This window comes from Rhipicephalus sanguineus, chromosome 5 (genome assembly GCF_013339695.2).
Source record: "Rhipicephalus sanguineus isolate Rsan-2018 chromosome 5, BIME_Rsan_1.4, whole genome shotgun sequence".
Lineage (NCBI taxonomy): Eukaryota > Metazoa > Arthropoda > Arachnida > Ixodida > Ixodidae > Rhipicephalus > Rhipicephalus sanguineus.
The window spans coordinates 165,764,645-165,778,830 of NC_051180.1; the positions used below are offsets into that span (position 1 = coordinate 165,764,645).

Below are 14,186 nucleotides of genomic sequence, written 5' to 3' on the forward strand. Positions count from 1 at the left end.
ATCCGAACGTTGTTGTGACGTTGGCAGTGTTACGATGGTCACCGTAGACAGCCGAGTGAACAGTTGCCATATAAAATTTGCATTCCAATATGGACCAAGGACAGCTTCGCCAAAATGGCATCGAACTCAAATCGATGCAGACTACTTTCCTGTCCAAGCAAGATCTTGGTGGCTTGGAAACTAGCCGGGAAGGTTACCCACTCACAGGAAGACTTAGTCGGGTTTTTTTGTGTTTAATGATAGCTGTGCTGAATTTTTCCATGTGTCCTTGCACTAAACGATTTTTTTCTGATTCTGTGTGCTTTTTTTTATTGTCGATGCAAGGTGGCATCAAGTCATAGACATCCTTCAAAGGCATTCTATGACTCGGGAACCTCTGGCTCGAAGCTCTCTTCTTAGCTGCAAATGTAGTCTGTCCCCTATGCTGGCCAGAATTGGAACACACAAGTTCTGTAGATGTCAGCATGTCTTGGCTTGGCTAGTGCCTTGGTCTAAAGTGTGGATCTGGCCTGGTTGAAATAATACTTTCTTAACAATGATTCTCTTGCAATGCATCTTGCAAATAATTTTTTCCACCATTTGGCATGACTAGGGCTCCGTGTTTTCGGTGTTTATTTTTCTTGAAAATCAGTGGGTGTTTATCGGAGTTTATATTTTTGGCGGAAATTCGGCATTTATCGTAGTTTATTTCTCGTAAATCGGAATCCCCGATTCTCCGAAATTCGGAGTTTTACATTATTCTCGAAACCCTAAAATCTTGGATCAATTCATATCTGAATACTAAAACATCAAAACACACGATGCACATTTTTTTCTAGAAGGTTTGAATGCACAAAAACTTATACGCACAAGCGAAATACTTGAACACAAAACACCTGTATTTGTATAACAACCTTATGCTTAAATCTTATAGTACAGTCGACGTCCGATTTCCCGGACCCTCAGGGACCGCGAAAACGTCCGGAAAATCGGGCAGTCCGGAAAACGAATGCCGTAAAAACGCACCTTTTTGAGGTATTTTTCGCTGACGGAGACTGTCATAGCCGGAATACGATTCCCATAGCAATTCAGCCATGCAGTCGTTTAGGGTGGCTCTGAAAAGAGCCGTTTATAAAAAAAAAAAATACGACGTGGCCGGCACTACCTCATAGGTCAGCACATGGGCGCAAAGAAGTCGCTTATTTTCTTTTGCACGGTCCGCTTGCCCGCGATTATGTCTGCCTCAATTTCAGTCAACGTCATGTTGCCGCTGTACACCAATGACAGTGTCATCAGTGCTCGCGTCAACTCCGAGCTCGTTGGCTGTGTAGGAGCTGGCTCTTCGTTCTCGGTGTCGGAGTCATCGGAATCCTCCGTAACTTGATGAATGATTTCGTCATCGGATCAACTCCGCACATAGCTCGAGGTCTTGTCAGCGTCGGCGAAGCCCTCAAGGGTTATCTCGGCTGGAATCAACACGCCGCCAGCGCGCAGATCGTCGAAGGCAACGTCCGCGGATGGCAGTTCGTCATCGTGAGCCTACGAGGTGGATTTGTGCGCTTCGAAGGCGCGGACGAAGACGAAGGAGCAGTCGGTGCCATTGCTGTAAACGGCGAATCCGCTCGACGAAAAGCGCAGCACGAAACAGCTAGGAACTCGGCGGATGCTGAAGGTCGGGAAACGTGATCACTGAAGGTAGCGCGCAGCACGCAAACGATCAACCGCAGACACGACCGCAGAGCTGGCACAGCTGGACAAAAAACACTACACGTGAACGAACACAGTGAGGTTTGGCTTGGCTAAGCTACGGCTGGCAACGGATTGACACGTGCGGTTTCGAGGTTACGGCAGCCGCGGCGCGGTGCGGCGGTACTGCTGGCCCACACCTGCGATGCGAGTATGGTGGGTTCAAGGATATGAAAATGAAACACCAAAATGGCGGCGTCGGTGGCGACTGTGGGTCGGCGGTTAACAGTAAAAAGTCCGGGAAATCGGATGGCGAAGGCTATAAGCGTCCGGAATTTCGGACTTTTAATAACATTGACTCTACGGGGAACTGACGGTGCCACAGATGAGTCGCGGGAAATCAGGCATGTCCGGAATTTCGGGCGTCCGGGAAATCGGACGTCGACTGTAAACACGCAAGCATACTTTGCGAGGTTGCTGTCAGTGATCGAAGCGCACTCCTTTCGATTGACGACTCCCAGCTTTGAAAATGCCCTGTCAATGTTAAGCGCTAGGAACAGGAAGCGCCAGAAGACGCAGCGCGCAGCGAGAAAGCACTGACCACTGGAAATTGTGAAGTCTCCAAAACGACAGGGGTTCAACAATGTTACATATTTTATAGCACTAATAATTCGCAAAATCACTCGGGAGCTGGCTTATGTCATCAGTTTCAAGAAGCACTAATTGAAAAAAATGTTGCAGTGGCTTAGCTCAGCTATGCCAGGATAACGTAGCGTTAGCAAAGGTTCAGTTGATTGTTCTTAGCTTTCCTCATTGTCTAGGATTAGCTTGATTATAATGCTTACTGCTGCTCCAATGACACACACATGGTATACATATTATGTGGCACATGTATATTTATTTTGTCAGGCAACTGCTTTGGGATCCGATGAGTTAAGCTTCTCCGCTCTTCTGCGCCGTTGAGCAGCATTCGCGCTCTCCTTCTCCGTGGCTAAACCACACTGGCGAACGCCAGGCAGAGGCGCTATCAAGCGGCTCCAGCGCAGTGTCAGACGGTGACTGCACAGCGAAGGCGAATAGCAGGCGCGCGCCGGCGCCAGTATGTCTACCTCGGCTACGAAGTCACTCCTCTGGAAAGTGCAGACCGGCGGCAGCGGAGGAGTGCGCGGGAGGTGCCGGCTCCGATGCGCCAGCTGTGTGACATCACTGATCCTCGCGCATGCGCGGCACGGCTCTTGAGGAGCCACGCGAAACTGGCTCGGCTAGGCCAGTGTAGCTAATGCTACAAAATTGGCGCATAGGTTTCAAACGCGCAGGGTAGCTCATGCTTCACATTTGGATTCACAGTTTGAACACAGTACCAGAACGATTCTTTGGTGTACTGTAGATGATCGCACAGGTTCCTCTCAGATGTCTGTTTCGACTTTTCAGCGACAGCAGCGTAGTATCCATGAAACTCTGCGACAGTCGTTAAGCGGTCAGTCTCGTCAAGGAGGTCCAACAGACATGACATCTGATGCTAATACCTCAGTTGAATCACGCCATTGGCTGATGAGTGTGTGCAAACGAAACCCCAGTATGGGATAAACTTGGTGTACCAGGGTACGCTCTGCCTCAAGTTACTTAACCCCTTAAGTGCTTTATTTTTTTGAAAATTTCCCAACCAAAAGTGCCTATTTTTTTTATTGCTGATTTCGAATCTGATTGTACTAAAAAGCAGCTTGTCAATGTTGAAAAAAATATTTGTACCACATACTTAGTCAAATCAAAACACGGAATAACGCAAGGGGGCCTGTTGCAGCTCCTGCACCAAAAGAGAGTTTCCTTTCTCAATTTTTTCCCGTTTTCTCCTCGCTTCCGAGAGCAAACGAAGCACATTTGAAGAAACTACTGAATATATTCCATAAGGTCATCTGTCAATGACAAGTTGAAAGTCTTGCCTGGAATGGCCAAGAATGGAAAGCGAGGAGGCTTCACAGGAGGATTGTCCGCATCAAGCAGGATCCACTGGCGAGCACTCGCGATGTTCACTTCCGAGCTGTTTTCATCATCACCGGAGGAGATGCTCAATTCACCGCCTTCGCTGTCTTCATTTCCGGACACAAGCTAAACATCCGTATCCGAATGATCATCACTCGAAGAAGATGACGAAAATGAAAAGCCTCGTTTTCATGTTGACGAGCCAGTTATGCATGAGTGGCCGCCACCGCAAGCCATCTTTTCATACAAAAACCGCGCTCTTTCGGCAGAAGAAAAATAAATTGCCAAGTAATGCTGCCATCTGGTGGATTACATGCAATCTAAGCTGTAGAAGAGCGCCTCTTGTCCTGAACGCTAGAGGGAAGTACCTATTCCGCTAGGACGAGCTCTGCTCGTCCAAAGCAGTTTGGGGACAGTTTGGGTAGGACGAGCTCTGCTAGTCCAAAGCAGTTAAGGGGTTAATGATTGAGAGCACGGCACACGAATTGGTTTCAGAAACCTCATCTTAACTAGCAAGTCGTGCACATCTTCAGGCGATGAAATAAGACTTTTGAGCTTCTCACACTTCGTTCCCTTGGCTTCGTCGCTTCTCAAGAAAGACAAAATGGCGCGCCAGTTGTCCAAAATATCTTCTAGAGCTTCATAAAAAGAGAACCACCTCGACGGACATACGGTTTTCAGCGACTTGGACATGCCCATGGCTAAGCACACAAGACCAAACTTACGGCGCAGCTCCCGCAACTACTTCAATAGGGTAGGAAATGCACAACAAAATCGCATACTACATTAAACGAGCTCGTCCTTATTCCATCCTCCAGATCGTTGTTAAGTAGGTGGCATGGATGTTTGAAGTGAAGTGCCTTGAATTCGGGGTTGGAGAGTTGCAAGTCCTTGTGAAGCTTCTGCATGTAAGAAGCTGAGTCGGAGCACAATACAGCTCCATCTCCTAATAGAGCTAAGCGCAGTAAACTTTAAATCGGTCGAACCAGAAGATGTATCAATTTCAAGGGTCATATTGGCCCTTGAAATCGGAGTTTATCAGATAAATCCGAATTGGCAAAAATTTTACCGGCAGATGGTTATCGAATTTTTTCGGATAAAACCGAAAACACGGAGCCCTAGGCATAACATAGCAGTTAAGCAAAAAATGCGGGAAGGTAAGAGTGCATCTGGTGTACAGTGATCTCAGAACTCCTCTTTGGATTTAGCTACCTGTCAGTGACGTCAAGTATCGTCTGTCAAATACAAGCAGAGTTACAGGGATTTGCTGGATGCTTGAAGCGTTTTCTCTCTCCTTTCGTACCAGCGAGTGCACTGAAAGCTATGCAGGGGGGGTGACAAGGGGGGCAAGAAGGTACATTCGTTGACCTCGAGCATTTTTCCGTTTTTTTACTTCGAACGCACGGCTTACTTTCAGTGCGATCGCGAGTGCGCACGTGGGTGCGTGGCAGCGGCCGCGTGATGCTCAAATAAGCGAATGGAGGTAGACTTTAGGTTTATGGCGAGGTCATTGGGCTTATGGCATCATCTGTCGAGAGAAGAGGAAGCGATTTCTAGCTGACTTTGAGAATTAATTGTAAATTCTAGGCCATGTGCTGCGCTACCATGCTTGGCTTGCGTGTTCTCAGGAGTCCTCGACTACCAATCCGCAGCGTTTTCTAAAAGACCATGCTGAAAAAGTGTTGCACAACCCCTTTAAGGTTTGACAGCGCATGCTTATGCATAAATGATTCCCTGGCAATGGCGTCATTGTATACGCACTTTTATTGGAGACAGTCATTGTTACACATTTGGCCGATGTGTTTTAGGGGCAGTTATTTAAATGAAAAACTGTACGCCTTCCAAGGAATGGCCCTGGGATCTCAACTAAATGTGGCACATGAGAACCGCATTGTGAAGAGTTAAATTGTTCATAAGTACCCGACAGAAACTAGTGACCAGTCCTTCAGAATTCATTTAGACACCTCGTTTTGTTGCATGTGTCCGCATTTCTCATCTGCAGTGATGCCTGCAACACCAATTGCATATGTTTGGGAAGAGCACCCATGTCTGGTGTACAGACTTAATTCTTAGCCATTTGTAGCAATTGACTTCTTACCATTTCTTACTCTGTTTTTACTGTACGTCTTAAAGCTGCAGGATGTATCGTGCCTGCTCTGCCATGACTCTTGAAAGCTGCAGCCTTATTTATTAATCATGTGGAATATTTAATATCTTAATATCTTTAATGATAACTGTTCCTTCATTACCGACTTCCTGAAATTTAATGTTGGTGACTTTAGCTGTATCCATATATATATTGTGCTTTGCATGCTAACTTAGTCAGTGGTGTGTAGTTAGGTGAAGTGATTTTGAGAGAAAATTATGGCATGGTAAATTGCCAGAGTGCATCCTGTCTTCATTTAGCGCCTATACACATTTCTGGTGATGCCTTGCTTGAAATTTCATGTATGTGAAGTGCCGAGATTCCTCACGAAATCTCTTTTGCAACATAAATTTGGAACAACGAATTTGTAGTACATCTTGTTACATGTGTCAGTGTCTCGTTTTTACAGAACTGTTGGGCTCAGACGTGTCAAGATTTATCAAAACCTTGTTGTTCTGCTTTGCTTACAAGCAAAGTTAATTATAAGCCATACTTAATGTTTCCACTGGGTGCTCGCACCTGTCATAACCACAGTAACGACAATTGACGAAAAAATTCTTGGAACACGGGGGGTCGCTGGAGCCAATGCTTCGACAAGCGGACTTTTCTTCAAGGCTGTAACAACTTCTGTTGTTTTTAGTAGCCACAATCGGTGTATGCCAAGCTCTAATGTGAAGCCTGTTTAGAGGGTCACTATCATGAAGCATTAACCAACTTTATTTTCGTTAATTTTGTCATCACTGGTTAACTATTACAGGAAGAAATCAAGCTCATAATGTTTCATTTTTGAATTTTGCGCCAAAATTTCAGCAAACGAACGTCGGTGTGATGTCACGAATTTCAGTCTTTTTGCGTGTTTCGGCCCAATTGGTTCAACGAAATTTCGTCAAACTTGCTATGCTAAGACTGTGACCGATTTTTACCAACAAAGGATTATGTAGGTCCCAGTAGACACCGTCAAAATCTATGATGTCATGGCGAGCTGGTGCCGGATCTTCAACGCAGTGTTGCCACCTGTATATTCTGTTTGTGCATTCTTTCACTTACTAAACGTCATCTTGTGGTATGAGTGGTGCTTTCAGTATTGTGAAATTGTAATTTACTGATACAAGAAAAATCGTTTTTCTCTTTAGTGTTCCTTAACACAGTTCTGAAAAGCGCTGTAAAAAATCATGCCCATTATGAGACTGATGAACTTCAAACTTGTGTGCCTCTTCACCTTCTGCCAGGATAACCTTCGGGAGCACCTGCGCGCGCACGCCGGTGAGGTGACGCGGAGGAAGAAGTACAAGTGCGATCACTGTGGCAAAACCTTCCACGGCATCTCGCTCCTGAAGATCCACATCCGCGTGCATACGGGCGAGCGGCCCTTCTCGTGCGACTTCTGCAACAAGGGTTTCCCGTCGGTCACGGCGCTCAACAAACACAGACGCATCCACACTGGCGAGAAACCGTATGCATGCGCCGAGTGTGGCAAGCGGTTTTCACTCAAGGGGACGCTCAACCGGCACACACGCATCCACACGGGAATTCGGCCACACAAGTGTCCTTACTGCGGCAAGGAGTTCATCCAGGGTGGCGGACTCAAGGCACATCTGTTCCATCACACAGGCATGAATGGCTTCAAGTGCACCGTCTGCGACAAGGTGAGTAGTTTTGCGATGCACATGAGTGTGACAGAGCATGTGCAAGCATTTCCTTTCGCCAACTTAGAAAAGCGCATTAGATCGTTTTATATAAGCATAATGTGTGGGTTAATGAATGTAGAACGATATTTGCGACAGTACAAATCTGTTGCTTCAGTTACTGTTTTGTGATGCACGGATGAAATGGCAAGGGTTGATAGCTTTGTAATAAATAAATTATAGCTGCTTGATAGATTTGTAACAGATAGCTGATATCTGCAGTGTTGGCTCTGTGTGTAATTTGTTCCACAACTCTACTGCAGTATATGAGAAGAAAATGGACTGCTAAGAGTGTTTGGCGAACTAATGTGCCTAATGTTAATTGTTGTGGGTACGCGATAATCTGGTAAGCACCTGAAACATATATATCCAGCAGCCCTTACAGAAGCAGCAAGAAGTTGCTTAGGATTTGTTTGGACGAAGCATGACAGTAACAATACATAGATAGGCTGTTGATGATATACATAGCGTATGCTCACGGCCAGATTTATGTGCATCGTGCGCAGGTGTTCAACCGCAAGGCTCGGCTAGACTTGCACATGAAGTACCTGCACCTCAAGGAGAAATCGTATGTGTGCGAGGACTGTGGCAAGGGTTTCACACGGCGCGAAGATTTGAACCGTCACTCAGTGCTGCACACCGGCGAGAAGCCCTTCCAGTGCCCGACGTGCCACAAGCGCTTTGCCATCAAGCCCTCGCTCAAAATCCACATGGTGACCCACACCAAGGAAGAGCCCAGGTCGTGCCACGAGTGCGGCCGTGCCTTCATCCGTAAGGACTGCCTGATGCGACACATGCGCAAGCGCCACCGCGACCTTCTCGACCGCATCCTGCTCGACGAGGAGGACAACCGCTTTGCTCCGACGCCCGTTGCAACTCCGGGAGGTGCAGCCAACACGGACGGTGCCAACAAGATCGGCATCCAGGCGGGCACCGTGGCCCGGATCTTGTCCGAACAGGTGCGTGTCCTTGCTTTGTTAGTACTTCTGATTCATATTGTAATAGTGGATAAGGCCGCAATAGGGGCTACCGTATAATGCGGAATATAGGTCGAGGCGGAATATAGGTCGACCCCCTTACCATGACCGGCAAAAAAAAAAAAAAAAAACACGGAACTGTTGACTGAAGCACTTTATTCAGTCCTCCGAACTGTCGGAGCTCTCCTCCGAGGACGACTGCCTCTCGCTAGCCGCCTCCCACAGCATGTCGTCCTCGGTGCCGTCGAGAGCGTTGCTTATGCAGCACTTCTTGAATGCGCGCACCACCATTTCCTCAGGCAGAGACCTCCATGCCTCGGAGACCCAACCGGAAACTGTCGCGAGAGGTGGCCTGCGCAGCCGGCCTGTCGGGGTCCGCGGGTTGTCGCCAGCCATCCATTCACTGTACAACGCACGCACACGGTCCTTAAAGGGCTTGTTGAGGACGACGTCCAGCGGTTGCAGCGTTGACGTCATCCCTCCCGGAATGACGACGAGATCAGTCTTCCCGTCGCGAAGTGCCTCCTTCACCGATGCCGTCAAATGCCCGCGAAATGCATCCAACACGAGCATGTTCCGGTGCTGCAGGAGGGCTCCGGGCCGCCGGTTCCACACTGTGCGGATCCACTCGCGCATTAGGGCCTCGTCCATGTACCCCTTCTCGTTCACGCGGACGACGACATCCCGCGGGAAGGCCTCCTTCGGCAGCGTCTTCCGCTTAAAGATGATGAACGGGGGCAACTTTCTGCCGTCGGCCGTGCAGGAAAGCATCACGGTGAAGCGCGAATGCTCGCTTCCGGTCGACAGCAGCTTCACCTCCTTTGCCCCGCGTTCACAGACGGTTGTGGACGACGGCATGTCGAACCACACCGGCGTTTCGTCGGCGTTGCCGATCTGGCCTAACATGTAGCCATGCTGCCGCCGGAGGCTATTCACGTAGAGTTGAAACTCTATCAACTTGTCCTCGTACTCCTCCGGCAGCTTCTGGCAGGTTGACGTGCGCCGTCGAAGGGCAAACCCTTTGCGTCGCATGAAGCGGCGGACCCAATAAATGGACCCCTTGAAGTCTTCTCTCGACAGACCGGCTTCACGGGCGAGCTCGACGGCTTTTGTGCGAATGAGCTCCGCACTCACTGGCAGGGACCTGGCACGGTACTCGCGGACGAAATCCGCCACTTTGTCCTCGAGTTCCGGGTGCACAGCTCGGCGACCGCGAAACGACGTCTTCCGCGCGTTACACACCGACAGTTTGGATTTCTGGTTGCGCCAGTACCTGACGCTTTTCTCAGATACTCCAAACTGCCGCTGCGCCGACATGTTGCCATTCGCTTCCGCGAATTCAATTACTTTTCTTTTAAACGCGGCGGTGAACTGGCGCCGCGTCCCGGTATTCATAGCTGGCCGCAGAGGAAGGTCGCCACTCGCTAGGAACACCAGATGAACAAGAAAAGAAAAATGGCGTCGGGCGTCGGCTCAACATGCCGGCTCATGGAGGCGATGTCGATGCTGATGCCCAAGAAGCATGCGACGCTCCCTGTTGCCAGACGATCACTCGGTTTGTGCCAAGGGCCGGTATATAGGTCGAGGGGCGACTTTTTAGTGACATTTTTTGGAAAAAATCTCGACCTATATTCCGCACTATACGGTAGTTGATACGCCTTCATGCTTGTGATGCGCTGCAGGTAGACACGGACCAGAAAAAAATGAGGAAACAACACAGGGTGGTGCGCGATCACCCTATGTTGTTTCCTCGTTTTTTTCTGGTCAGTGTCTACCTGCAATGCATCACAAGCATGAAGTAGCAGCGGAGCTGTTCTAGGGCTGGGCCTGACGACAGATGGGTGTCAAGGGCACCCATAGATGGCGTTAACTGCCTCAGTCGCGGACGAAGCAGTACCGTATTTACTCGAATCTAATGCACACCTTTTTTCCGGTAAAACGAGTCCAAGAATCGCGTGCGCGTTAGAATAGAGTGCCGAAAAAAGAAAAAAAAACTTATATTGCCATCGGCATTTCAAAATGGCCGCCTCCTACGCACCTTGGCCATTTCTCATGTGCTGAGGAGATTGTCATCCCGTTCTGCATTCGCATCGACGGCATGGAAGTGCCGACTCTAAATACTCTACGAGTGCACCACGATGCCGCATTTAAAAGAATAGTTATTACATCTGCAGAGACGGACGGAAATCGGGCCGCATCGCGGTCGTTCGGAGTTCCCGAAACGTGCGTGCGAGACTGGCGCAAACAGAAGCAGAAGACTTTTTACAGCAAAGCTTCACGAAAAGGTTTCAGTGGACCAAAGCAGGGCAGGTTTCCCGAAATCGAAGAGCGTTGACAGCGACAAGGAGTTGTCCGACAGCGACGAGGACTGATCATTACGCAACTCGTATCGCCGCCGTAGTGGTGACAGTTTTAGCGGCAAGGCCCGCTTTTTGACTTTGTGTTTTACTTTTTGAAACTTTAGTTCTTTAAAACCCAAATATAGTAAAACCTCGATAATTCGAAGGCCGCCGGACCGCGAAAATTCTTCGAATTAAGCGGATTTTCAAATTAACCGAAATTAAGGAAAAAAAGCAAACAAGCGCTACAAGATGAAATCACATTTATTTTCTTTGCGAGAAAAAGGTTATTGGAAATAATCGGTGATATTGGACTGCTTATTGCGGTAGTTTGCCGCCCCAAGTGCCATGTTCTCAAACCTGCTCACAATACTCAGCATTTCACTGTCACCACCGCTGCACTCGACAAAGCTGCGGAAGGTGTTCACGGCATCGACAACTGAAGCCAAAGCGGGCGCGCGGGCGGGCTCGTTATCGTCACCATCATCGCCGTCTAGCCCAGTGTCGACAACGTCCTCGTGTACATCAGCGTACGATGTTTGGACCCCCGCCTCAACACTGGAATACTCCACGAAGCCTAGTCCCTCGCCGTCGCCAGAGTCGGTGATCCGGGCGCACATCGAGTCTCCCTCGTCGTCTAGGCCGGACGAGCTGCAATCTTCATCAAGATCTTCGCCACCTTGTTTGCGGAACCCGGCATGTTCAAAACAGCGCCTGATCACCTTTGACTCCAACTCCTTCCAGGCAAAGGCAATTAAACAGATCGCACCAAGCAGATCGATGTGGTATTGCTTTCCACTGTCGTAGCAAGGCAGAACCCGCTTCAACAGGTGGTGGCGGTAAAGCTTCCTCGTTTGCAGGATCACCCCTTGGTCCATCGGCTGCGATATGGCCATAGTATTCGCAGGGAGGAAGACGATCTTGACGGCTTCCAGGTTTCTGATGTCCCCGTGGGCCGGGCAATTATCGATAACAAAAAGCACTTTCCGCCCTTTGGCGGCAAACTTCCGGTCAAGGAACCGCACGTATTCCTCGAATATCGCCGCCGTCATCCAGGCCTTCTTGTTGTGTCTGTACATGACGACATCCCTCGGAGGAAGGCGCGCGTTCTTAAAGCACCTAGGCTTACCCGCTCGGCCGATTACGAGCAGTGGAAGCTTGTCGTTCCCGGACATGTTCGCGCCGAACAAAATGGATATTCTCTCCTTGGGCTGCTTTCTCCCCGAGACAGTGGTGTCCTTGGCAGCAAATGTTTTCGTGGGAAGCATCTTGTAGAACAAGGCTGCCTCATCCAAGTTGTAGACGTCGTCCTCTCCAAACTCCTGAAGCAGCGGTGCCAGCGTACGCATCTGCCAGTCGTCAACGACAAGTCGTGTCGGCGCTACCGCTTTCCCCGCACACGGTCAAGTATGTAAGGTTATTTCGCTCTTTAAATCGGGCGAACCAACCATTACTGCACTTAAAGCCTTCGTGGCCAAGGCGCAGTGCCAGGTCATCGGCCTTCTCCCGAAGGATGGTGCCGTTCACGGGAAGATGAGCTGCGTTTGCGTGCTGCAGCCACTTCATCAAAGCGACCTCAACGTCCGGGTACGTTGGGAAGCGAATCCTTGATCGCTTTGACGAATGCGTTTTCCCATATGCCTCGAGCAACTTTTCTTTGTTCTTCAAGATGGTCGAGAGCGTCGACAAGGGCATCTTGTGCTTTTCGGCGAGTTGGGTCTTAGTGCACGTCGACTTCTCAGCCTCCTCGATTAAGGACACCTTCTCCCGCAGCGTCAGCGTCTTGTACTTCGGCATCGTGAGTCCAACAAGCGGTCAGGACTTCGCACGCGGCAAATGCAGGCGTAGGCGGCGAAGTAAACAAGACTAATGCAAGACGGCGAATGGTCCAAGGGTCCAAGCACGCGAGCTACGTGAAAAACGCGAAACGGAATGCGTGAAAAACGGGAAAACGCGAAAGTGGAAAACACGAAACGGAAAACGCATTTTAACCCGTTTCCGGTACTCCAACTACTATGACCTCCGAGATAAGCGTCGCCGGAAGGCTGTTTCACGTCCGTTGCTGCCGGCGGGAATTACGAATTATCCGGATGAAACCCCGCGGGCTGTTCGAATAATCCGGTAAAATTTGCATTGAAAAACACGGGACCGCATAAGTTCTTCGAATTAACCGAAATTTCCACTTATCCGAGTTCGAATTAGCGAGGTTTTACTGTACTTGTTCTTCTGAATGTGCGAAGTTTGACTCCTACGGACTTTTTTTGTTCTTTTCTCTCACGAAAAATGGGTGCGCGTTACAATCGATGTATTACTTTTTTTTTTGGTCGCGGAAAACGGGTGCGCATTATAATCGAGGGCGCGGTAGAATCGAGTAAATACGGTAGTCACACATTGACAACTGGGAAGTGTGGCTCGAGTGAACTGAAATGTGTGGCATGTGTGAGTGGTTGACTCGAACCGAAGACCTTATGGCGATTGTGCCAGGGGTTAGGGATGGGTCAGGGGTGGCGGTGGGGGCAGCGGTTCATTAAATGTGTCGCCATGCCATTCTCTAATCTACTCTACAAATCATCTCTACTCTCCCAATAACATAATTGTAAACACCCTCACAAAATAACAAAACATGACAGGAAATCACAGAAAATCACAAGGGAAAACATAGGAGGGCTGCAGCTCTGCTGTTTCTGCAGATTTCACATTGGGTGGAACTGGGTAATTTTGGTTGCTGTTAAGGATTGTTCACTTGGTCAAGTAATGCACGCTAATAGTCAAGTGGAAGAGGCCATGGAGTTTCCTATGAAGTATGCTTGAGAGAACCATGCACTTGAAAGTCCAAGACAGTGGGTAGTATTATAAGCAGTGCAATATGCAATGCTGAACAGAATTGATGGCACTGGACTATCGGCTGGTGTTGACCTGAAGACATCGGAACAAGTAGCATATACGAGGAGTCATAGTCATGATAGCACGGTCTATCTACGTTGCTGCGTATTGCCCATCTTGCCTTGTCCTTTCTTTTGCCTAAAATTGAACTGAAATCGACCAGTTTCATGCACTCTCATTAATTGGGCTTTCTAATTATGGTAATAACGTACTGTTTGTAGTGCTAACTCATTTGCTCAAGCTTTTGCATAATGTGCAAAGGTCTCACGAGATCTTTGACTTCTTACCTTTAATGACTTGGCCCCGTTTTGCAACAAACTGTCGTTCGAGCTCTAATTATTATATACATCCTGTAAGAAGCCAGTAATGAAATCAAAACATTGTCTAGCAGAAGATACCAAAGGTGACCTTTGAGATTGCTGGATATGGCAGCACATATTGAAACATGGACGACACTGAAGAATAGACAGAATACAAGTGCCTTGTTTGTCACTTCTTAAGTGTCGTCCAT

At 48.6% G+C, this 14,186-nt stretch overlaps 1 protein-coding gene across 1 annotated transcript in view; it reads left to right on the forward strand.

Moving 5' to 3' along the window:
- Window positions 1-14,186, forward strand: part of LOC119394405 (zinc finger protein 250) — a 32,449-nt gene that overhangs the window by 11,172 nt on the left and 7,091 nt on the right. The window contains exons 4-5 of the mRNA XM_049416078.1: window positions 7,021-7,437; window positions 7,983-8,435. Coding sequence (XP_049272035.1) covers window positions 7,021-7,437; window positions 7,983-8,435 — 870 coding nt within the window. The remainder of the gene's footprint in view (window positions 1-7,020; window positions 7,438-7,982; window positions 8,436-14,186) is intronic.